A 27,058-nucleotide genomic window follows, 5' to 3' on the forward strand; every position below is an offset into this window, starting at 1 on the left:
GGTGGACCCCTTACAATTTCAGACCAATAAAACTTCAAAACTGAAATATTAGGCTAAGTTAGGCAAGAAAATGAAAACATTAGTGTTCAACAGGGGAGTGGCTGGGGATGGTCATAATTTGTCAACCTGAAAGAATGTAAGATCTCCTCAAACAGAAACAAGATGAATATGTGTAATATAGGAAATTGCTTATAACTCGAAAAAGAGGATGATATAAGGAGATATCTAGATTATGATAATTTATATACTTTATGTAACAATTATTACTCATGGAGAAGCACTAGAAAGAAATATGGAAAATATTAATGTGGTGAGATCAACTTTCTTTTCTGGGGCTTCTGGTTTTATACTGCTTTATGTGTTTTATTTCACATTTAAATATTTTAACTAATGGTACCATAATGCTATAAATTATACAAACTATCAAAAGATCAAAAGCCTTCCTTCTTGATTCCACATCCTCACCTATTTTTCAATTATTAATGGAACCTCTAGTTTGACATTTAATTTTATTCCTGTAAAATCTTTCTTCTGAATCTATTGTTTCTATTAACCGATAAGTTGATGCACAAATAGTTTCCAATATTGTGACAACATGAAATTGTTCTACAACAAAGTCAAATCCTACTGAGAGAAGAGTAACCAAAATGACTATCTCTTGATCAATCACAGGCCATATCAATTAGCCTGGAAAAGTTTTAAGCAGCCAGTAAAACCATGAGGTATTCATATCTGGTTTCAATAAATCAGGAAATTTTTTTCTCCAAGAAAGGCCAAACTAAAATAATCCAGGTTGACTGTCCAGTCAACTAAATGCTAGGTTGGCCAAAAACTGATTCAGTGAAAATGACAACAGAAACAAATCGCCTTGTTAACATGCAAGAGCACAACTAGTATTAGCAACGAGGACCTGCTGGAGCTGGTTGAGAAGAGTGTGAGAGCGAAAAGGAGGTTAGGGTTAAAAGAGAGAGAGGAGGTCGTCTGATTTCTGGCTCTTACGACCTTCTGGAATGAAGTAAGAAAGTTGATGAGGCATGGGTGTTGGGGAGGATAGTACTGTTGATGCCACTGAAGCAGACTGTTCTCAGAGACAAGCTAAGGAGGAGAAAAGGAAGAACGGGACTCAGGTTGCTTTTCTTCCAGAGGCTCAAATATTCGCTATATTTAACAAAAGGCATATTTAAGTTACTCTAGATGCTATATCTAAAACGAAAACAAAAGCCCTGGGCGTGTTTTATTTTTAAGGATGTTTGTAAAAAAAAAAAAATCAACATTTGCTCAGGAGAACAAGAAATAGCTCCAACAGTACATGAGGGCCACGAAACTCCATTGCCCCCCAACTGCTCCAACTACCACAGGGGCAGCCTGAAGAATTGTGTGAAACCTTCCAGAAATTTTACATATGCTAAAAATAGCACTGTGACCCTTGTTTTATTTAACATATTCCAAATATCTAGTTGTTTTTAGATTAAATTCTGTGCAGTTTCCTATTCAACTGTGGTTATTCCTTAAAAACTTTAACTTTCATAAAACCTACATTTTATATCTTTAAATCAAATATCAAAATTAAAAGCATGAAGTATATTTGGCAGAAACCAATAAAGTTCTATAAAGCAATTATCCTTCAATTAAAAAATAAATCATTTAAAAAGCATGAAGTATATCTGCTAGACTACAAACTTTGAAAAAGTAGGGTAATTTCTTTTTAGAAAGGGATTCCTAAGCTAATATAGCTAGCACGTCTATAGTAAATGTTTAAGGAAAAATATATCAAATGATATATTCTTTGGTCACAGTGACAAAAAATAAAAACTTTGCATTTTAAAATATGAGAGTACCAAGGAAGCCAAAACTAGAAGATATGACCATATTATAAAAAAAGAAACCTGAGCAAGGATGTAAAAGATTCAGAAAGTGCTTAAGAATTCTCTTTCCTCATTTATGAAGTGGCAAGAAAGCCCTCCCCTGAAAAAAGCAAAAAGCCCCAGAAATATCTTGAATCACATGGGAAAGAAATGATGTTGGCTCCCACTGCAGGCCAGGCCTGAAGGGCGCTGCCACCAGCCTTCTCTCAGGTGTATGTGCCACAGCAGGAGGGCGGGGTGTCAAGGCTTAGCTCTACTTGAAGAAAAACAAATCTTGGGAAATTGTAGACGATCAAATTTGATATGATTTATGTAAGAAAGATTCACAATCAGGATTAAAGACACATATCTGCACTGTTCTTAATTTTGGGCTTCCCTGGCTCAGTGATTAAGAATCCATCTGCCAATGTAGAAGACGCAGGAGACCTGGGATCGATCCCTGGGTTGGGAAGATCCCCTGGAGGAGGAAATGGCAACCCACTCCAGTATTCTTCCCATGGACAGAGGAGCCTGGTGGGCTACAGTCCATGGGGTCACAAAGAGTCAAACACAACTCTAAGAAAGATTCCTAATCAGGATTAAAGACATATGTCTTCGCTGTTCTTACTGTGGAGAGGGAATAACTATATGAAGAGAGCTCTAGCAAATCTTTCCTAAGGTTGTAAACATTGTTCTTGTAGTATTTGGTTCAGTAAATATGAAACTTGTCAAATGATACTATGACTAAGAAGGTATCATAGTTAATATATAGGCATTCACTAATTTTAAAGGTATATTTTTGGGCTAGATATGTAACTAATATAGTTTAGGACAGTAACAGGTCTAAATGCAGACCACCTTTCAAAAAATCCATTTATACCAAGAAAATCTAAAACACTCAAGATTTATTGCATTTGAAATGTCCTTAATTCAAATCTCTGACCTTATAGATTCAAGAACCACTGCCCAAAGAGATCAACTGACTGTCATAGGATCAAATAGCTAGTCACAGAGGTTCTAATAATCACTCACAAGAAACCAGTGCCATTTGGGCAAATGCAATTTATTGCTAAAATGAGAATTTTTAAAATTATGACATTTACCAAAAAAAAAAACAAATTGATTTTCTCTGAATACACACACTCACACACATAGAATCTATTTTTTCTATACAGTGAATTCTAAAAAATCTTGAGGAAAAAGTTAAGACATACTAAATCTAAATCAAGACAGCTACTACAATATGTTCAATGCTACACAACCTGACATATTAAATGGAAAAAAAAAAAAAGCCCATGACTTTTGCTTGGCTGCAAACAAGTGATGGAATTAAATAGATTTTTCTCAGTTTAAAAGTCTTAGTCAACTGACAGCTAAAAGTTAATTTTTTTCAACTCCAATGAAGAAACATTTGGACATTATTTGATCATATAGCCCCTTTCTCTATTAAATTAACTGAAATACAGTATTTTGCAACTGTGAACTGTGTAAGAAATTTCAGGTTTAAAGTCAATCATCACTCTTGATTATATATCATTGACTGTTTTAAGAGTCCCATGGAAACATGAGGACATAAGATCTCCAACAGAGAAAAAGTTTTAAATTAATGTCTATTATTTAAAGAGAGATGTGAGAGAACCTGACAACTTAACACATGAGTCCATGTATTCCTAGAGATGTTACCTGGATGAAGACAACACGAAGATTATGACACAACCTCATATTTATACAGCGTGTACAATCTTAGCTCAAGAGTCCAAGAGGGAATTGGCTAACTCTGCTCTAAATGCCAGACGCCTTTCATCACAAGCCTTTAGGGAGATGGAAGGATTTATCTACAGCAGTGTTGCTCAAAGTGTGATTCTCCAGATCAACAGTCTTCAGCATCTCTTGGAAACCTGTTAGAAATGCACATTCTAAGGCCCTATCTCAGCCCTTCTAAATTTAGAAATGGTTGGGCCTCAACAATTTGTATTTTAACAAGTATTCCAAGGGCTTTTGATGTAGGCTTTATTTAATTAAGGCATCTGTATTTTTCTAAATAACACTGTCAAGGCTTTATATCATCATCTTCACCATTATAGTCACATTACAACTCAACTGTTAACATTAAGCCTTTACTATACATTAAGCACTTTGTAATCCTTAATTCTCACAACAACTTTGTAAGGAAATAACTTATTCCCATTTTATGAATTAAAGAAAATACTAATGTGCCTAAGCTCAGAAAACTAATAAGGGTTAGAGTCCAGATCAAAGCCGAGCTCTAGAGTCTACATTATCGCCATTATTGAACGACATTGTCAACATGGCATTATCATTATCATATTTATTCCACCCAACAATCCTGTAAGGTAAGTAATGTAACATTCATGTTGCAGATGTATAAACAGAGTTGGATTAAGCAAATTTTTCAAGATCACATAGTGGCAGAAAAAGAATGTATGTCTAAATTTGACCTGAAAATACATATGCCTATCTTGTCTGCAATACAGCCTTGAATAAAAGCAAAAGCTGTGACTATCTACTATTATCAATTATCACATTTAATCTCTTGATTCCCTTTGCTGAATTCCTGAGTAATATTCTATTCTCCAGGCATAGTGTTATTCTAATAGATTGGATTAAACCAGTGAAAATCAAGCTCAAAATGAATAGAATCAGGGTGGCCAGAGATAACATGATTCAAAGTAAAACAGAAATATTAATGACCTCTGTAAGGGACTGTCATACAAAAAAAGAAAGGAGAAGAAAGAGAAATGAAAATACTTTTCCCCCCTATTTCTCTGGCTTCTGTAAATTAACAATCAGACTTCAAATATTTTTAAAAGATAAATGAAGGTCAGAATATTTTGGTTCTCAAATGCTAGTGTACTTAAGACATTTCTTTACTCATTGTATTTCACAGCACTTTCCAAATATAAACATCTTCGATTCCTCTGATGAAAGTAAAAGCTTAAAGACATTCCTTCCACCAAAGACAAGCAGGGACCTTAGCAGCAACTTGTAACATTGCCCGACTAATTAAACAAAAACAAGTTACGATTAGAGAAGAGGAACTAAGTACAACGGCAAAGTGTAATCTATTACAATTTTATTAGAGTCTTTGGAGTATTCTTCTATTGAATGTGCTGGAGCATCCTGCGGTGGCACTAGAATCATTCACTTGAGGAACTAGGGCTCCCAGTGTGTGCTGGCACTAAATTTTAAACAGGCTTTTATGTTTAAAAGCATCACTACACTATCAGAGCACTTAGGGAGATTCAAGAGAAGTTTCAAAATGATCATTTATGTTATTCCAGGTCTCTGCAAATACAGAGGAAGAATAATGGAGCTTTGGCTTCAATCCAGAGTTCACCTTTAGCCTGTGAGGAAATGTCTACTTTAAGCATACTTAACAGAGCTCTCCTTTCCTCTGAAAACACTCAAAACTTTTTATACCAGTAGGGTTTACCAAATAGAGTTGGGTGTCAGGGGTGGGGAGGAAGGAAGAGCAAAATATTTTCTACAATGTTCCAATCATTTGGCTAGTCACAACATTCCAAGGCAATCACTATCTACTTCCTTAAAAAAGTTTTATGTAAAACAGCTACTTACGGACATATTCCACAGAAACATTTGTAACATCCAATCCTTCCTGTTATAAAATCTCTTAAGAACACTTCAAAAACAATTACCCTAGAGAAGAACCCAGTATAAAGCTGAACCTTACCCATAAGATTTCAACTGAAATAAAAATTTTAGAAAAGTCTATTATTAAAAAGCTAAAAGTTACTGGCCTTCTCTGAGTCATATTATTACATTAAAACCTTTGTAAAAGTACTGAAATGTAGCTATTTAATGAATTTTATTTGGAGATGTAATTAATTTCCAGCTGAAGAATACAATGGACAAGTAGCAGGTATTAACTAACCCGTTAAAGGAAAAAGTGATACTTTATAAAAACCTACAACCTTTGGGTCTCAGTGCTGAGATGTAAATGTTTCAACTGTCAGATTTAAACACATCTTAAAATCAGGTAGAACAAACTATATTGTTTATATATTTTAATTTTCTGTATACTGTGATGACATCTTAAAAACCCTTCTAGTTAGCCAGTTCTTAGAGATAGCAGGGGGCTACGATGGGAGCATGCCTTTTACATGTAAATTAACCAGTCCAGGAAATACTCTTTTATCAGGCCCCTGAATTTGGGGAGACAACATTCCAAGGGCCGGGTGTTAGGCAACTGGAAACTGCCCTTATGGTTTAGAGCCAGTTGAAATCATGCAGACTAGTCAATCCTCGTTGTTCACCCTGCCTGCCATTCCTAAGAGAAATCCCAATACAGGCTCTAGCCTTGGTTTGTGTTCTCCTGCACTCCTGCTTTCTGCCCGCTGCCCCACCTGAGGCGTCCCTGCTGCCTCCTAGAGGGGTGCCATGCCTCCTGTTAGGGGAAACACAATGAAACTAACCAGCCTGGCCAGGCACCATAGTAACATTTGCATGAATTATTTTATGACAGGAGGTCCTGATAAGGAACATGGAACTAACAAGCCACCACCAAACGCAAGAATTTAGGAAAGGCCAAAAGAAGATGTCACATGCCCCACCACCTCCCAGAATCCTTCTCGCTGCATCCATCTTGCTTGAGCAATGCATGGACCACCAGGAAGGACCCTGAGTCAGAATGATTGGCCAGAGACAGCCAGAAACTAGCCTCATCACCAGAAAACCCGAGACTGTGAGTCACGTGACAGAGCAGTCCTCCTGGGGTCCCTTTGCCTGCTGTGCCCCTTCCCAATAAAGTCTAAAGTCTCTTGCTTTGTCAGCACACGTGTCTCCTCGGACAATTCATTGCTGAGTGTCAGAGAAGAGCCCACTTTTGGGGCCCTAGAAGGGGTTACCCTTCCTGCAACACTTCTAGGACCTGTGAGTACAATAAACTTTTGTCTCCCCAAGCCTCTCCCACGTCTCCTCTAGCCTCTCCCACGTCTCCTCTTGCAGCCACACTCTACTGATCATCACGGAAGACAGAAGACAGACAACAGGGCAATCTATGCTCTTTGTGTACAACTGTTTTCAAGTTGTATGCATATTAGAAAACTGACTTTTAATTACTAAACAGATTTCCCCGCCATGAGATTCTTATACACATTGATATATAAGGGGAAAAAAATCCTTTCTCCACTGCTGCTGCTGCTGACTCATTTCAGTCGTGTCTGACTCTGTGCGACCCCATAGATGGCAGCCCATCAGGCTCCACCATCCCTGGGATTCTCCAGGCAAGAACACTGGAGCAGGTCACTTCATTTTCACTTTCTCCACTAGTACAGATTAACTGAAGAGTGCATTTCTATGTCCACTTTGAAAATCACCTTAACTTTGCCATTATTTTTCTAAATTTATCTCTGGCATAAAGCATATCATCTAAAATGAACAAGGAATAGAAACTATATACCCACCTGTGAAGGTGTACTGGTAAGTTCCATCTTTTCTTGTGATTTCTCCTTTGCTAGTCGAGCAGCTTCTTTAAATTCCTGAAACTTTTCTGCAAACTGAATGCAGAAAGACTACATACATTAACCAAATAAAAATAGGTCTTAATGCCCACTTTTACCCTAATTTTCTTCCATTCTACTGAATAATTGACTTGTATACAAGCAACTTAGCTCTCAAATCAATTACAGGCGTAATATGAAAATGACAGGAAAATAAACCTAAAATCAAACATTAGCATACCATAAAGTACTCTGACAAATCTCATTCAAAAACATCAGGATACAACTAAGTTAGAATTTGGCGTCAGCTAGCTTTGCTACGTCCCTCCTTGGTTGTGCAGATATTCTTTACTAAGACCAAGGTAGGGGACGGGGGTGGAGGTTGGGAGTGAAATCAGTAAAGATGGGCACACTGTTTATCACAGAGAAATTTAAATCACCTAAGTGTCCACTCCTAAACATCTCTGTATCTGGAGTAGGCCTTTAACTTTTACTAGGATATTAACTCTTGTATTACCTGAGGCATTTTATTTTCAGCAATACAAACAGCAACATTTATTAGTGTCACTGATTGACATTAGTAGATTTTCATTACCAAATATTCCTAAACAGCAGCAGAAAGGAAAAGCAGGTCCCCAAGAAGGTCTTTAAGATTGGTAACAATTTAAAAAATTACTTTTGTGAAATGCTAACTCTTAGGAACTCAAGGTAGTCTAGTAAATAAAGGTCAGGGCTACAAACAGTATCTCTTTATGTACTGGAAGTGGAAATTACTGTCCCATTGTTCTCAGAGAGAATAAGCTAAGGCTACAAAATAACCAGATTTTTCAAAAAACTGAAAACCTTTGTGCAACTTTAAACATCTATTAGAGTTGGCAATAAAAACATGAAATTACAGGTCCCTCTCAAACCTGATAAACCAGCCCCAATTTCACTTGTATCTTGGGGAAGGAAAGCTTTGGAAGGAAAGGCTCATGATATTCTGACCTACTGCAGAGAAACGGAAGAAGGTCAAAATTAAAGCTGTTATAACAACTTTCCTTCTTACCTTAAACTTGTTACCCCCCATCTATAACTTGTAGATCAGGAAACTGAATCTGCATTATTATACTTATCTAATTGAAGAGACTATCATATTACTGTTAAAAAAATCTGAATATAGAGCTAAAAAGGTCACATTCACATTGTTGGAAATGAAATAAAAGAAAAACCATTATTAGTCTTTATGTAATTTGAACTAGTACATAAAGTTTTTCTTATACTAATTTGGCATTCCAAGGTAGTTAATGTTTAAAACTCTCCTCAACTTCACAAAGACCCAAGCTGCCGTTAATTTTTATAGACTTAGGTTTCCATGATAACAAAATACCACTTGGAAAGCACTCTGACAATCCAAGCATAGTTGAAATTTTCCTCATCCGTCAACCTTAGGAGACCACACATTTCTTTTCAGCGCTCCTGCTCTCTGCATTTTGAGAGCACCTTGTCTACAATTGCCTGCAGAGACTTCTCTGATCTCTTATAATGCTTTGTTTCATGGATGGTTTTTAGTGATAAAAACAAGCCAGAATATTTCCATGCTTGCTTCATTTATATAAAAGATTATATACTCCTCTGGGGCCCCTACAAAGCACCAACCTTAATCTTCAAGGTAGCTTGGAAAATAAGTCATGGTTTTGTTATTTTGGGGCCAAAACATTCTGAAGAGATTGATCACAAGCTCCTGGAGCCAAGTCTGGTGAATAAATACACTAGGGTTGACTCCAGGAGCTAATGGGTCGTTTCCTAATAGTCAATCCACCTTCACGATACAGTACTAGGACTCACTACCAGTCAGTGTGGTCAGAAATATACACTAACTTTAAAGAGGAAAAACAAATTCTTTAACTATAAACGCCATTCTCAGAAAAAATATCAGATAAGAGGAAACAATATGATTGACAGATTTTAATAAACTATTTCCTTATCACATTAGCTTTTGCCCATAACTTGAAAGATGTAGTTATAAAAAAGAACCAACTTAATAAAGTAAAAAATTACTCAGGTTCAAAAATCATTTCACGCAAGTTTGAGAAATTAATCCACAACCTAGTTCCTTTGTTGTCAGGAAATTCAGCAAGTGTAATATAATCATAGTTTTAATGTTTTTGCTATAGGGTTTAATAGACAATTTCAAAAGAAAAGTTCCAAAAAGGTTCTGAGTAATGGCAAAAATATTAGAATAAATGTGTAATTTCCTGAGGGGATTGTTTATGGAGGGGCAACGCTTAACTGGATGCATATGTCCCTGCTTTGTTGAAATACTTTGAGGCTAAAACTCATACTTTTACCACAGTTCAAGAAATGTATTTGGAGAATATGGTGGGTGTAAGAGACACGTAATTAGGCAACACTTGCTTGTCTTAATTATCTTATAGAGAATGACTTATAGTCATCAAGATGAAAGTTAAAACCGTTGTAAAACTGAGCTTTCAACTCTAATTTATATTAAAGAAAAGATAACAAAAGCACTTGAAAACAACGTTCAGGAAGTTTTACAACTAAAACCAAAGGAAAGAAAGATTATTTTAACTACTGAACTATCTAATTATAACCAAGTCAATAAATATTCACAAAAGTGTAAGATTTTTTAAAAAGAGCTGATTTTTAAGAATCTAAATGATCTCTATAATGAACAGGTGGGGTTTAAGTTAAGTATTAACAGTGTGCATCCAACAAAGCCTGCTTACCCTGCACTTGAGCAATTTCAGTTCCCAGGTCATCGGATCTGACGTGTACCAAAGCATACATAAAATATGGTTCAGACGTAGGGTTATTCTTTTAACTGCATACTTCAAACAGAGAAGTTGTAAACATAACCCTCTGGGTCTGGTGAGCACTAAATGTGAAGTATAAAGGTGAGCAATCATCCCCTTGATCATCTTGCTATCCTGCCATTGTTTCCTTCTTCTTATAAGCTCTTTCTTTGTGAGAGCCACAAGAACTCAAGATGCTGCTGGTATGAACACTTCATGGCTTTTTGCTTCTATGCAGGACAACTGTTTTTTCCCCAATATTTTGCCCAGGTGATGCTCTGTATTTTTTCAGCCATTCTAGCCATAGCAATTTACTTGGTTGGTTCCAAGAACTCCTCAGGGTCTCTTAGATCTTACTCTCTGTTGTATCAGAGAGCTCAGAGTTATTCTCACCCAAACAAAGCATAAAACAGAATTTATATGTCAAAAAGCTGAAATACCACTATCAGCTTGAGTTTCCACAATTCAGAAGAGTTTGGTGTTTACCTATATTGCAGAACATCAATCAAAGGTGCTACCCACCAAGCAAAGTCCATATTAAAGTGATAATTCCCACCTTTTATTTCCTATCATACCTAGTTAACCACACAAATGTCAATACAACACATGCAATCAATGGTGACTGCATTTAATGTATTCAACAATGTTTCCAGTTAACAGTGGAATCTACTGATCTCTCACTTCTTGCTCTAAAGTCACTACAGTCATTCTGAGAATACCAAAGAAACTTCTCCTACATTTTATACTCTCCATTTTCCATTACATTTATAAGATGTCTGACAAGATGATGTAGATTTCCACTTGGATCTTATGATTTAACTTACTTTCGAAAGATGATGCTCAGAGGAGAACCCCAGTCCATAAACAGTGTTTGCCCTGCTATCGGCCCACTGGCCAAACTTCTGAGATGTTTTAGTAAATGTCATGTTTGGAGTGATGGTGCTGTTAATTATTGCCTGAAAAATAAAATAAGTATGAGGAACCAGCCAAAAATTCGCAAATAGACAATCAAGCACAGGACTACTCAGTTAGATAAAAACTTAGGATTCCTATTGAGCCACAATGTTAAGTATATGAACAGAGTTAGAGAAACAGTTTTTAACATTATAAGTGATAATGTGGAAATATGGTAATAATAGAACCATAAATACAATGGTACTCTTTCACAAATTTCAACACTTAACAAGCAAAATAAATGTTCCTGTAATGCAGAGAATTTTAAAGAGTTTATAATGTGGTCAGTGTCTTCTCTTTGAACATTTAGGATTACTACCTATTAATTCTAGGTGATGTTCATTGGAAGCAAGTTAGGTTTTAGCAGTTGCTTATTTAAAAGTAAAGTCTCCCTCCCCACAGCGTCTTACAAAAATGAAGACACCAAATTTTATTTGAAAACTATTTTCTAAAAATCCATCAAGAATTTTCTTAAAGCCAACTTACCTGAAATATACTGTGATACAGAAAAGATTTTCAGTCATTTACTAAGTTTTCCTCTACTCAAGAGCAAAACAAACCCTTAAGTATATACTTTGTTGATGTATAAAGTGGTATAAAATCATGTTAATGAGAATCACTATCATTTTTTATTATAATATAGTTCCTTAGAAAACTAGTATTGGGCTTCCCTGTTGGTTCAGATGGTAAAGAATCTGCCTACAATGCAGGAGATCCAGGTTTGATCCCTGGGTTGGAAGATTCCCTAGAGAAGAGAATAGCAACCCACTCCAGTGTTGTTGCCTGGAGAGCACAGAGGAGTCTGGCAGGCTAGAAAATTAGCATTATTTTATTAAATATTAACTTTGCTGATCACTTTAATGAATTTCAACTGTCCTTTACCACATTAACTTAAGTTCATTCAGTCCTTCTGCCAGTACTTCTAAAGGGTAGAATCAGTTTTAGTTAAGAAGTCTAGTGCACTGGAATGACCCAGAGGGATGGTATGGGGAGGGAGGAGGGAGGAGGGTTCAGGATGGGGAACACATGTATACCTGTGGCGGATTCATTTTGATATTTGGCAAAACTAATACAATTATGTAAAGTTTAAAAATAAAAAAAATAAAAAAAAGAAGTCTAATGACTTTGTAATTGAGATTGAGATTACAAAGTGATCTCAGTAATAATAAAACAGATATGTTATCAAATCCATAAGCAGTTACTTGGTGCACTATAAAATTCTGAATAAAAATGAAGCATTTTCAGGACATAGCTAAATCTGTATACCACATGAACAGTAAAAATGTAAATATTTATTCACTATGAGGTATTGATGAAGTTATAATGAGTGCCTGATACCTGTCCTACTAAAGTAGACAGTAAGAGTGTAGTGCCTTGCTTTCTCTCAGACAGTAGTCATGTTATCTTTTGTTACATGAAAGCCCTTCTTCTCAATAAGCATTTTTACCTCTGACAAAATTTATATACTAATATATTGCCTTACCCTTTGGTTCAAAAGCTGTTTTTCCTAGCATGTCATTCTAGATCCTATAAAATGCAGCTAACAATTGCTCTAACATGTGGCCTTAGTCACTCAGTCATGTCTGACTCTGCGATCCCATGGACTGTAGCCCCCCAGGCTCCTCTGTCCATGTGATTCTCCAGGCCAGAACCTTCTGCAGGGGATATTCCCAACCCAGGGATGGAACCCAGGTCTCTTGCATTGTAAGCGGATTCTTTATTGTCTGAGCCACTTGGTCACAAAGGGCATAATGTACAGGGTTGTCATCAAATGAAAGATTAAGTGGGAAAGAATATACTAATAGTAAGGAATTGTTTGAATATGCAACTTTTTGTGTGTGTACTACTAAATGTCTAACACAATTCTAGGAACTTGAGATACAACAGTGAGAAGCAACATGATTATGCATTACATTCTAGAGCAAGAAGACTTGGCTGGTGAACAAACAAACCAGTAGCTGAGCAATGAGATTTCAGAGAGTAGTAAGTGCTGAGAAGACCACAGACCAAGATGGGATAAAGCCCGAGAGACAGGAAGACCAAGGCTAATTTGGTGGTCCCTGAGGGTTTGCCGAGGAGGGTACTTGTCAACTGAGATCTGAGGGTTTCCAAGGATACACACAGGTATCTTACAGCTGATCCTAATAACTCTCACACAGTGAGGCAACCACAGGACTTATAAAGCATGTAAGGGACGTGACCCGTGTGCTGCTGATTTGTTGTTTAGTCGCTAAGTCTAAACTCTTCTTTGACCCCATGGACTGTAGCCCTCCAGGCTCCTCTGTCCATGGGATTCTTCAGGCAAGAATACTGGAGTGGGTTGCCAGTTCCTTTTCCAGGGGATCTTCCCGACCCAGGGATCGAACCTGCATCTTCTGCATTGGCAGGAGGGTTCTTTATACTGCTGCTGCTGGTTACTGACCTATTTTTTGCTATTTCAAATTAACTTCTTTCTGCTTTTATGTTTAAGAGCTCCGTTTTAATTTGCTTTCTGAATCTTTCCTTGCCTGCATATGACTTGTTTTGGGATTCTTTAATCAGTGAAGAAAATTCTAAAATAATAGATGAATCTGCATTTAAAATAATTTATTAGAGTTCTTAGAATAGAATGCCATTATAAATCCACTTTTTAAAAATTTAGTTTTTTAAAATTAATACCTATGTCTCTCAATCCCATAGTTCTTTTTTTCAAGGAAGAGTAGTAGAAATGCTGGGTCGCCACTGACATATAGTGCCCTGATCCTGGCCCCCGGCCATACCGATGTCGGCAGCAGGATTAGAAAATCTTTGAGCAAACTTCACATGCACAGTAAAGGCCCTACGTGAGAAACCAAGGGACGTTTTCTAATCAGGAGCACCTAAAAGTTTTCCCAGCTCACTGTGCTGAGCAGAAACAGAAGCGAGGGTACAAAGAAGAAACTCGTTCATTTGGCTACATCAAATCAACTGCCAGTGCTTAACCAAAAAGCTACTTCTATGGGGAACTGCAGTAGTTCAACTGAGCTCAGTTCAGTTCAGTCACTCAGTCGTGTCCGACTCTTTGCGAACCCATGGACTGCAGCACTCCAGGCCTCCCCGTCCATCACCAACTCCTGGAGATTACTCAGATTCATGTCCATTGAGTCGGTGATGCCATCCAACCATCTCATCCTCTGCTGTCCCCTTCTCCTTCCACCTCCAATATTTCCCAACATCAGGGTCTTTTCAAACGAGTCAGTTCTTCACATCAGGTGGCCAAAGTATTGGAGTTTCAGCTTCAGCAGTAGTCCTTCCAATGAATATTCAGGACTGATTTCCTTTAGGATGGACTGATTGTATCTCCTTGCAGTCCAAGGGACTCTCAAGAGCCTTCTCCAACACCACAGTTCAAAACCATCAATTCTTCGGAGATCAGCTTTCTTTATAGTCCAACTCTCACATCCATACATGACTACTGGAAAAACCATAGGTTTGACTGGACAGACCTTGGTAGGCAACGTAATGTCTCTGCTTTTTAATAAGCTGTCTAGGTTCGTCATAGCTTTTTGTCCAAGGAGCAGGCATCTTTTAATTTCATGGCTGCAGTCACCATCTGCAGTGATTTTGGAGCCCCCCAAAATAAAGTCTGTCACTGTTTCCATTGCTTCCCCATCTGTTTGCCATGAAGTGATGGGACCAGATGCCGTGATCTTAGTTTTCTGAATGTTGAGTTTTAACCCAACTTTTTCACTCTCCTCTTTCATCAAGAGGCTCTTTAGTTCTTCTTCGCTTTCTGCCAAAAGGGTGGTGTCATCTGCATATCTGAGGTTATTGATATTTCTCCCAGCAATCTTGATTCCAGCTTGTGCTTCATCCAGCCTGGCATTTCACATGATGTACTCTGCATATAAGTTAAATAAGCAGGGTGACAATATACAACCTTGATGTACTCCTTCCCCGATTTGCAACCAGTCTGTTGTTCCATGTCCAGTTCTAACTGTTGCTTCCTGACCTGCATACAGATTGCTGAGGAGGCAGGTCAGGTGGTCTGGTATTCCCATCTCTTGAAGAATTTTTCACAGTTTGTGGTGATCCACACAGTCAAAGGCTTTGGCATAGTCAATAAAGCAGAAGTAGATGTTTTTCTGGAACTCTCTTGCTTTTTGGATGATCCAACGGATGTTGGCAATTTGATCTCTGGTTCCTCTACCTTTTCTAAATCCAGCTTGAACATCTGGAAGTTCGTGGTTCATGTACTGTTGAAGTCTGGCTTGGAGAATTTTGAGCATTACTTTGCTAGCGTGTGAGCTGAGTGCAATTGCGCGGTAGTTTGAGCATTCTTTGGCATTGCCTTTCTTTGGGATTGGAATAAAAACTGATCTTTTCCAGTCCTGTGGCCACTGCTGAGTTTTCCAAATTTGCTGGCATCTTGAGTGCAGCACTTTCACAACATCATCTTTTAGGATTTGAAATAGCTCAACTGGAATTCCATCACCTCCACTAGCTTGGTTCGTAGTGATGCTTTCTAAGGCCCACTTGACTTCGCATTCCAGGATGTCTGGCTCTAGGTAAGTGATCACACCATCGTGATTATCTGGGTCGTGAAGATCTTTTTTGTATAGGTCTTTTGTGTATTCTTGCCACCTCTTAATATCTTCTGCTTCTGTTAGGTCCATACCATTTCTGTCCTTTATTGTGCCCATCTCTGCATGAAATGTTCCCTTGGTATTTCTAATTTTCTTGGAGAGATCTCTAGTCTTTCTCATTCTATTGTTTTGTTAATAGCATCAGTTTAAAAAATAACTAGATAATGGAAAATGTGATAGAAAACATAACTCTGGTATAGCAGGTAGATTTTGTTAAATGAAACAAACCAAAAAAAAAAAAAACAAACTTTTTCATTGAGTTATATAAGAGCCTCATAATTACAAGCTGCAAAGTACATTCAAAAATGGAAATGACAGAAGCAATAGTTCATACTGCTTCAGAAAGAAAAACACATGAGGATTATTTAATCACAATGGACTTGGGCCTACTATACTTTTATATACCATTTAACCGCCCTCTCTAATAACCACATCTCATCTGTTATTCGGGCTGAGAGACAAACACGAGTTACACAGAACTGAAGGTTCAAGTCAGGGAAAAGAAATGCTCTAACATTCTAGGGTCTGAGATTATAATAATTAACATCTGTTAATTTCACTAAAGTTACAAAATGTTGCAAAATTATTCATTAAAGAAAACTTCACAGAAATTAATTGCTGCTATTTCCCAAGTCCTATAAATCCTGAGTAAAAATGAAAAGAGGACCAATTATTCAAATAAATACATGTTAGTTACTTACGTACAAGACAAACTGCAAACAGCCCCTGAGGTCCTATAACCCAGTTAAGGAGATAAGGGATGAGCACACAGACAAAACAGACTGAAAAGTTGAGCATTAAATTAAACTATCTTTTATTCCCTCAAACCACTATACAGTATGTAATTAAAAGCCTAATAATACTAATAGTAACAATAGCAGTGTTTGTATAGTGATTACCATATATACGTTAAGTGTCTTTGCCTAAATTAATTTGTTTAATCTTCACAATAATCCTATGGTATAATGATGTAGTTTTTTATATTAATTCTTTTCTTACAGATGAGAAAACTGAGACATGAAGACGCTAAATACCTTGTTCTAGGTCATGTGGTTAGGAAGTATTAAAGTAAATATTCAAACCAGATGTTCCTGCTCCAGATTCTGTGGTCTTAACTCTACACTGCACTGCAAAAATTTCCTAGGAATGGAAAGGTCTTATGACATCAGGAAAGCTTGAAGGAGAAGAGACTCATGGCATTAAGAAAGCTTGAATGAGAAGGATGGAGGCCTCATCTTTTTACAGACTATATCCAGGAATTAGTGTCTGGTATTTATCTACGTGTATTATTCAAAATTCACTGAGGAAAAAATGGAATTTCTCCCTTTTTGAAGGGTATACTATCCATCAGGCACTGAGCTACCCAGGCGCTTTGCAGATACTAACTCAATCCTTACAACCACTACTGCGGTGAAAACAATGAAACTGAGAGAAGTTAACACACAATTTGCCCCAAATCAAAAACTTAGTAGATGGTAGATTTGAGATATAAACCTAGGCAGTCCGTGCTCTTAAACATTTTACTATCTGCCTCTCCTAAAAAATAAAAAGAGGTCTTCTCCCTTCATTTCTCTTCTGAATAATGGATGTTGACTTTATTGTTGAATACTGAATTTAATATAGAAAGACTTCCTATGATTGAGGAATTTTGAACTGCTATTAGATTATAGAAGTATATCTAAAAAGAAGTCTAGTTCCTCATTAGATTACATGCTCAAGAGTAGAAACTGTATCTATTCCAAGCACTTAGCACAGTGTCCAACAGAACAGATATGCAATGAGTACTTACCAAATATACTGAAATCAAATTTGTAGAATATTTTAGAGTGTAACTCAATATATGCCTGCATGCATGCATGAGTGCTCAGTCGTGTCTGACTCTTTGTGACCCCAGGGACTGTAGCCCACCAGGCTCCTCTGTCTATGGGATTCAGCAAGTATATTGGAGAAGATTGCCATTTCCTCCTCCAGGGGATTTTCCTGACCAAGGAGGGATCAAACCCATGTTGCCTGTGTCTCTTATACTGCGGGTGGATTCTTTACCACTGAGCCATGGGGGGAGCCCTCAACTCAATATATATATATATATATCAGGTGGTTAATCGAAGTAATTTAGTAGATGAAAAAGTTGCTACCCTAAAAGTTGCTACCCTACTGATCGATTTTGTTTTTTAAAAGGTAGGTTTTAAAAACTGAAATGAAAATGTTTTATTTTACTGTAGATAAAAATCTTCTGAATAAAACTAAAGTGAATACTGTATAGTGAATACTGTGTAAAGCAAAACAGCAAGGTTATTTAAAGTAAATGGAACTTACCTTTGAGCCGTCTAAACTGATTATCCTATACACGTTTCTTGTGCTGTCATAGAAATAAGACACAGTAACTGCATGCTTGCTGGTGGGCACCCAGTTCTTCTTTGTGTTTGGGTCGATCTGGAAGACATGAGCTCGAGTGCTGAAGATGGGTTGTTCCCTGCAGGGGAGAAAACAAAATGACGGGCTGAAAGCAGCCAATTTGATTCCACTGGACAAGAGAACATGAAAACTGTGAGGGTGATTTGTCTTAACCAAAAACTCCCACATCCTTGAAAATATAAGAAACTTTCCTTTAGATCTGAATACTCTAGAAGTGTGCAACCATACGCTTCTTTAAAACAATTACAGTCAATCCTTATTGTTTGAAGATTCTGTATCCAAGATTTTGCCTACTCCATAAAGTGCATCTGTTACCATAAACTCCTTACTTGGGGCAGTTTCTTGGTCTTTGCCAGTGACCTCACATGCTCCACCTGAGACTGATCAAGGCACTACTCAGCCTTCTTGTTTCAGCTCTCATACTATAAACAAGTATCCTTCTTGCAACTTATTCGGCACCCTGGAGTCCGCATCTCTGTGCTTTCTGTTGGTACTTGCACTGTTTCAAACGGCCCCCAAGCACAGTGCCGAGTGCTGTCTGTTCTTAGGTACAAGCAGACTGTGATGTGCCTCATGGAGAAAAAATGTTACATAAGCTTTGTTCAGGCATGAGTGCTTTTGGCCAAGGGTTAATGGTAATGAATCAATGATATATATTAAATAGGATGTCTTTAAATAGAAACATAATCAAAGAAGGCTATTGATTGGCTGATGAAAATGTGACCTGAGCCTCACAGGAACCTAACCCTGTGTCTCCCTCAGGACGATGGTTCAATATCACTAATTCAGTGTTTGTGGTGTCTTTGCAGAACAAAACCATTACAAATAGAACTGACGATGTGCTATTAAAATACAAGTATCTTATATGTGGCTGTCACTAAGCTAAAAGTTTTTACCATTTAAAATTACCTAATTCTGGGGAGGAATTTACTGGGAAAGTTTACACTCAATATAATCTCTACTACATTGAAAAATACAAGGAAAACAAACTAATCCATCATCACAGAATCTTTTACCTAGATCAAGTAAGGCCTTAAATAGAGGTTTTTATAATTACAATTTCAAGAACCAAAACTATTCAAAAATATATATTCAAAATATGATCATTACAGATTTCTTTTACAGTCTGAAAAAAACAAGCATAAAAAAATCTGCATGTAATAGAACCATTATAAAGCAAAATTTTCCAAGTTCTCAGTAAAAATTCTCTTGTAACAAGCATTGACCAAAATTTGGGGGGAGTCCAATTGTTTCTGTCACTTACATAACACTTTTCTTTCCTAAAGCAGCTTAAGGTCCTAAGGAGAATTTTAACTGGTACTATGTAAAGTTAAAATTAAGTACGTTTAAATTTTTCATTTTAAAGAATTAAAAAAAAAATTCCAATTTTAAATTTAAAGACACGAAAAGAGAGTATCGAAAACAGTGAAATTAGAAAACAGGCAAGGCAAATTTTGGTCTTTGGCAAAATGACTCTTCGGATTAGTAATAATGGGCTGGGTGCTACATATGCCTCCTGTGATTTACTTTAGCCCTCAGACAGCTGTTATGAAAGGGAGGTACTTTTCCTGTATGTAACCAGGCTCTTCCCAGTTTTATTTCTGGAAACCTCTATAACAACTGTTCTTATGAAAGAATCACTTCTGAAAGGAAGTGAGTGATACATTTTATGCCTCTCCCTAAAAAAATGAAGCAGGAAGTCATCACTTCTGGCTTAACTGCCATTATACACAGGTTCACTCGAGAAATAATTATGAATGATCTGGCAACACACTACACCAGTTGAAGTCTTCCAAACTAGGAGTAGGTCTTACTCACTCCCTTTCCCATCCTCAAAATCTCTGACTTTCACAGCGAGGCTGATGCTACATTTGGGTTGTCGTCCAGAAGTCCTGCAACCTCTGATTCTCTTTTCTCATCTTGTAATTAAAGTTTAGAGAGTGCTACTAGTTTTGATTCATAGAGAAATTCATTCACACAGAATTCTATTTATTAAGACACATAAAGAAGGGAAATAGGCCACTTGTTCTTATTGACTTGATAGTTCTTTTTTTCATTTGACAGGGGGTAAATTTCTAGATAGTGTAGGCTGATATAAGCATGTTTTCTAATACATATGTTTTCCAAAAAAGTAAAACTGTTAAGACAATGATATTGCTTTTGCAAGCCTTATATGACTAATCATCAAATCCTTGTTCAATGGAAATGCAGTTTGAGTCCAACAAATACTTTCACACTATATTAATTCACACAGTGTAATTAATCTGCACAATTATTCCACTCAATTTAATCCCATTCCGAATAAAAGTCTTTAGGGTAAACTAGCTATTTTTACAAGCAAATGACATCTGACATCAACTAAACACACTGCTTTCTTCAATTCTTCTCTGATTTCTTAAAAAGATTTCTGTGATCAAAAGCCTAGCCATCATCATCTGGATGATAAAGACTAGGAAAATAAGTTTACAGCTGATAAACAGTGAAGAGAATTTCAAGAAGTAATGAGGGTGATACCACATGTATCAGGGCACACAAATAGGTGATACACACTTTTACTTAATATCTACTACATGCATAAAACAGAGAGAGAGAGAGAGATGGTCTTTGCCTTTGACATGTTCAACCTGGTGTGGGAAGACAGATACGTTAAACAAATAAAATACTCTTCAGCATGATAGAGACTCTGAAAGTAAGTAGGTAAGGGCTACTATGGAGAAGCTGATGCCTAAGAAGAGCCTGAAACCATGGCACAGTATCTCAGCATGTGTAGCATGAACCTCAGTGAGTGTGAGTAACTTTGAAGAATGAGGCTAGAGATAGAGAAGTCAGTTCATGAGGGTACCTGCTGGGAACTACTGAGACATGTAAATAGGGAACCGCTTTGCATTTTAGAACAGTAAATTCAGTAGCACTGAAGACAGTGGGTTGGCAGAAGCAGAAGATATTAAGAAGAGTGGCAAGAATACATAGAAGAACTATACAAAAAAGAGCTTCATGACCCAGATAATCACAATGGTGTGATCACTCAGCTAGAGCCAGACATCCTGGAATGTGAAGTCAAGTGGGCCTTAGGAAGCATCACTACAAACAAAACTAGTGGAGGTGATGGAATTCCAGTTGAGCTATTTCAAATCCTAAAAGATGATGCTGTGAAAGTGCTGCACTCAAGATGCCAGCAAATTTGGAAAACTCAGCAGTGGCCACAGGACTGGAAAAGGTCAGTTTTCATTCCAATCCCAAAGAAAGGCAATGCCAAAGAATGCTCAAACTACCGCACAACTGCACTCATATCACACGCTAGCAAAGTAACGCTCAAAATTCCCCAAGCCAGGCTTCAGCAGTACGTGAACCATGAATTTCCAGATGTTCAAGCTGGATTTATAAAAGGCAAAGGAACCAGAGATCAAATTTTCAACATCTGTTGGATTATCCAAAAACCAAGAGAGTTCCAGAAAAACATCTACTTCTGCTTTATTAACTATGCCAAAGCCTTTGACTGTGTGGATCACCACAAACTGTGGAAAATTCTTCAAGAGATGGGAATACCAGACCACCTGACCTGCCTCCTCAGAAATCTGCATGTAGGTCAAGAAGCAACAGTTAGAACTGGACATGGAACAACAGACTGGTTGCAAATCGGGAAAGGAATGCATCAAAGTTGTATATTGTCACCCTGCTTATTTAACTTATATGCAGAGTACATCACGTGAAATGCCAGCCTGGATGAAGCACAAGCTGGAATCAAGATTGCTGGGAGAAATATCAATAACCTCAGATATGCAGATGACACCACCCTTTTGGCAGAAAGCGAAGAAGAACTAAAGAGCCTCTTGATGAAAGAGGAGAGTGAAAAAGTTGGCTTAAAACTCAACATTCAGAAAACTAAGATCATGGCATCTGGTCCCATCACTTCATGGCAAACAGATGGGGAAGCAATGGAAACAGTGACAGACTTTATTTTGGGGGGCTCCAAAATCACTGCAGATGGTAACTGCAGCCATGAAATTAAAAGATGCCTGCTCCTTGGACAAAAAGCTATGACGAACCTAGACAGCTTATTAAAAAGCAGAGACATTACATTGCCTACCAGGGTCCATCCAGTCAAAGCTATGGTTTTTCCAGTAGTCATGTATGGATGTGAGAGTTGGACTATAAAGAAAGCTGATCGCCGAAGAATTGATGGTTTTGAACTGTGGTGTTGGAGAAGGCTCTTGAGGGTCCTTCGGACTGCAAGGAGATTCAACCAGTCCATCCTAAAGGAAATCAGTCCTGAATATTCATTGGAAGGACTACTGCTGAAGCTGAAACCCCAATACTTTGGCCACCTGATGTGAAGAACTGACTCATTTGAAAAGACGCTGATGTTGGGAAAGACTGAGGGCAGGAGAACGGGATGACAGAGGATGAGATGGTTGGATGGCATCACCGACTCAATGGACATGAGTCTGAGTAATCGCCAGGAGTTGGTGATGGACAGGGAGGCCTGGAGTGCTGCAGTCCATGAGTTTGCAAAGAGTTGGACAGGACTGAGCGACTGAACTGAACTGAACTGAACATTGGACATAGGGATGCTAATCAGAACCTTACAAAGGATCCCAAGTATTAAAAATAAATATAAAAAGGATAGGAGGTTAGGGAGTGGAATTAAGAAATGAAAAGGGATTAAAGGTAAGTTAAGAAAGCAGAAACAGTATGATTAAGTAACAGTTTGGATATAGGGCAGTGGTTCATCAAACTGGAGTGAGCTGTCTCTCAGGGGACATTTCTCAAAGTCTGGAGACATTTTGTACAGTCATAGCTGAGGAAGACTGCTACTGGCTTCTAATGGGAAGAAGCCAGGGATGTTGCTAAATATTTATAATGCACAGGACAGCACCCTACAACAAAAAACTATCCATCCAAAAATGTCAAGGTTAAGAAATTGTCTCCTGGGTTTCTGGTCTGGGTAACTGAAAAGAAGACAGTGCCACTAGGCAGGACGGTAAACAGAAAATATAGTCAGGAACTGGGGGTTGCTTGACGAGGGAAAGGTGAGCTCTCAGTTTTGACCAAGTTCAAAAGCGTACAGGGTTTGCATTGTAAAAACTATCAGGAAGGAAACTCAAAATGTTACTTTCGGGCTCAACAGAGAAAACCAGGCTGGAGTGAAAAGTTTTGAGAATCATTAAGAGAGATTATCACTAGTCTATTTAAGATACATATCAATATTAAGCATGTGGATAAATTTCATTTTAGAGAAAAGCTGCAGAAAGCAGTAGAGAAGCTATACCTGAAATTTCAAAGCTCTTATCTCTTAAAGGATCTGAAAAGCACTTGACACAGATTATCCCAAGTGCTCAAGTGGTAATACTATTTCAAATAAACTGGATGGCACTCGTAAATAAAGGTTAGACAGACCACTTCCTTAATAACAATTCACACAAAACCAACTGCATCAAATACCAGCATTTTCCAAAGTATGGTCTATGGAACAAAAGTCCTAGAACTGAGTGTTCCATGTTTAAATAAGTACTGCAAATATCGTGTGTGTCCCACTCTGAAACATTTATAAAGCATGTTAATATAAAGTTCTAAGAAGTCCTGCAGTAAAGAAATCCATTTAACCCTGAATAACCAACCCAGCATGCAGCAAAATGATCTAACCCCAGAATTCTTCATGGAACACAGTAACATCTCATAGGACTTAGATTTATAACTACAATATGAGAATGGAAAGATAAATTTTGGGGTAAATACATCTCACCGAAAGCCAATTTATATATTCTACCATCTTTATTGACATTACTGTTACTAGAATATATATATATAAAGCATAACACAAAATCGAGGCCTTTAGTCCTATATAACACCACAGAGTAACTCTCCTAAGAAATTAAATATTAATCTAAAAATCAACTTTAAAAGCAAATAGGTTTTGGCAGGGAATGCTTTCAATGAGCTTAGAGAAACAAAACTAAACACAGACAAACACAGAGAGAGACACACACACACATTTTAATCTTAGAGAACCATCTACTGTGTAATTTCTTCCATCAATAGTTCACGACCCGTTAAAAGAGGTTACTTGAGTATTTTCCAGAAGGTTCATAAAATAACTCTAAAATTTGGTATAATACATATTATATATAATATAATTCTGGAGATCCTGGGCTTCCCTGATGGCTCAGGGGTAAAGAATCCACCTGCCAATGCAGGAGACATGAGTTTGATACCTGGTTGGGGAGGATCCCACAGGCCGTGGAGCAACTAATCCACGCACCACAACTATTGAGCCTGCGCTCTAGAGTCCAGGAGCCACAACTATTGAGCTCATGTGCTGCAATTCCTGAAGCCCACGGGCCTAGAGCCTGTGTTCTGCAATAAGAGAACCCATGGTGATGAGAAGCCCTCACACTGCAACCAAGAGTAGTCCTTGCTCGCCACAACTGGAGAAAAGCTCGCAGAGCAAAGACAACCCAGCACAGCCAAAAATAGACAAATAAAATGCTTAAAAAAAGAATTCTGAATGTCGTAATCATGGGCTAAAATTCTATAAGTACTACATACAGTAATGAACTCTACAATTTGATACGGATGTAGAAAATTAGAGGAATGTAAAGACTAGATGGCTCTGAGGAAAATGTAGTGAAATCAGAATTTTGTTTCAGAAATAAAGTTTATTTACACTCATAAAAATTAACATAAACAATTATTGCATTTAACTCTCAGGCATCTATCTGTATGATAAGAAAGGGAGATCATGAAAAACTGAAGCAAAACAAAAAAACTATTTGCCAAGAAAAATAAAAGCTCTAGATCTAGGAATAAAACAAAAAGCTAACATTTGTCATTTGGATAGCTTTAGTTGAAAAGAAAAATCAATGATGATTTTTTTTTTAATTACTACTAAAGCTTATACTACTGCAAATATTAAGAGATTGCCCAATGGACTTTTGTTCTAAGGAAGTGTAAAGGTATGGGTCCAATAAATACAACCAAGCTCAAGGGAATAGAGAGTAATTATACATTTCCTAGTCTTCTTTTAATACCTAGCTTACAAATATCCTTTTCAGAAATTTAAGTACAATTACATATTGTAGCAAAGTGGACATGAAGAAAGTTATGATTTCAAACAATTCCCAGACTTTCTACTTAATTTTTCAAAAGAAAGTAGCCTGGCAGAGAGATAAGAAACAAGGTAGATGATACTTTCCATGAAGAGTTTGATGTTACAGACACTGCTGGCTAACTATCCACCAACTGTTCCTCCTGGCTTCTTTCCAGCACACCTCAGACGGTGCTCCCTACCCTCCTCCACACGTCTGTGAGCTTCACTAAGATCATCAATGCAATTCCATCCTCCTTGCCAGAAGTCTGCTTAGGAATAAATCCCTTAGGTAGTTCTGGATAATGAGATAACCAGGGAAAGTTTGCTGGAAGCTTCTGGATACACCCACAAAAAGATACACACATAAGAAGGGATGTTCTCTTGAATAATATTGCATTTGCAGTGACACCCAGCCTTGAAGAGTCATTTTAGGACCTTGAGGGCAGCTAGTGCTGTGCTAAGTCGCTCAGTAGTGTCTCTTTGTGACCCCACGGGCTGTAGCCCACCAGGCTCCTTTGTCCATGGGATTCTCCAGGCAAGAGTGCTAGAGTGGGTTGCCATTTCCTTCTCCAGGGGATCTTCCAGACCCAGGGATTGAACATATGCCTCTTGTGTTTCCTGCATTGGCAGGTGGGTTCTTTACCATGAGTGCCACCCGGAAACCTGAGGGCAGTTAACCTGAGAAGAAAGCCAACATTGTGAAGCAGAGTAGGTGGAAAAATCAAGAATCTGGTTCCTTGATTATGTCATTGACTCAATGAATCAGCCTCCAGGCTTTTTATGTGATAAAACAAGCTTCTAAGTTATTCCAGGCAATTGTCATTTTAAAAATTATACAAATGGTAACTGAAGAAAGAGGTGTACATATAGTAAACTCTGAAACAACATGTTCCCCCATAAGATGTGACTGGTGGTCTTCCAGTTCTCCTGGCTGTCTAGCTACACACTGGTCATTCATTAACTTTGCAACACAGACCCACAGTACACACAATTACATTTTTAGGGCCCCATTTAATACTGTAGAGGTAATCAATGGAAAAATTTATAGGACTGACTGAGATGGGTGGAAGAAATATGGAAATCATAAAAGTTCATTATTAATTGACTTTCTGCTATAAGGATTTAGTATCCAAATCTTTTAATCAAGAAATAGCAGTATAACAGCATATTAGAGCTACATAGGCCACTACCAAGAGAAATAAAAATCAGAATTTGTAAAAGCAGCTGCCCATGGGGATGGGGCTAGATGAAGGAAGAGATGAGAAAGCAAACTACACCTTTACAAACTTTTAAGTACTACTTAACTTTTAAAACTTGTAACGAACTGGACTAAAAGACCTTCTTAAGTGGCACAGTGGAGGAAGCTACACTTACATCTCAGTTAACACTAAGAAAGGAATGCTTTAGGGATCACTATCGAAGACTGCCAAAGAATCACAGAACAAGTGACAATTTTTAGCTTGGAACTCAACGAACAGTACATGCATGAAAGCATTCTTCTTATTCATAAAGAGAATAAAGGAAGAATAGGAGAGGAGCAGAAACTCAAGGGTGCCTGACTACGGGTCTGGAAGTGTTGAAGGAAGGTCCACTTCCCTCCTTCATTGGAAGTAAATACACCGGAAGTAGGACAAAGAACATTCCACCTTTAGCTTGATTTTTGGAATTTGAAATGGAAGGAAAAGCTGTACAATACTTGCTAAGGCCAAAAGGATACGGGCAAGGAGTCGTTGGACGCTAATGACTATTTAACTTCAAATGTGATGCCTGAAGAATTTAGTTTCAGCACAGTATGTCTTCAGACAAGCTGGAGCTCAAGCACTGGAATTTCCTCAAAAGCACTGTCCTATGCTAGTTAATAACATAAACTGTAATTCCA

General features: G+C 37.6%; 1 protein-coding gene across 2 annotated transcripts in view; it reads right to left on the minus strand.

The window, feature by feature from the left end:
* The window catches only part of HOMER1 (homer scaffold protein 1), a 139,769-nt gene that overhangs the window by 74,032 nt on the left and 38,679 nt on the right, over positions 1–27,058 (minus strand). For both annotated transcript variants that reach the window (XM_059890509.1, NM_001076052.1), the window contains 3 exon segments: positions 17,994–18,150; positions 10,944–11,075; positions 7,289–7,381 (listed from right to left, as the gene is read on the minus strand). In XM_059890509.1, coding sequence (XP_059746492.1) covers positions 7,289–7,381; positions 10,944–11,075; positions 17,994–18,150 — 382 coding nt within the window.

This window comes from Bos taurus, chromosome 10, assembly GCF_002263795.3.
Source record: "Bos taurus isolate L1 Dominette 01449 registration number 42190680 breed Hereford chromosome 10, ARS-UCD2.0, whole genome shotgun sequence".
Taxonomy (NCBI): Eukaryota; Metazoa; Chordata; class Mammalia; order Artiodactyla; family Bovidae; genus Bos; species Bos taurus.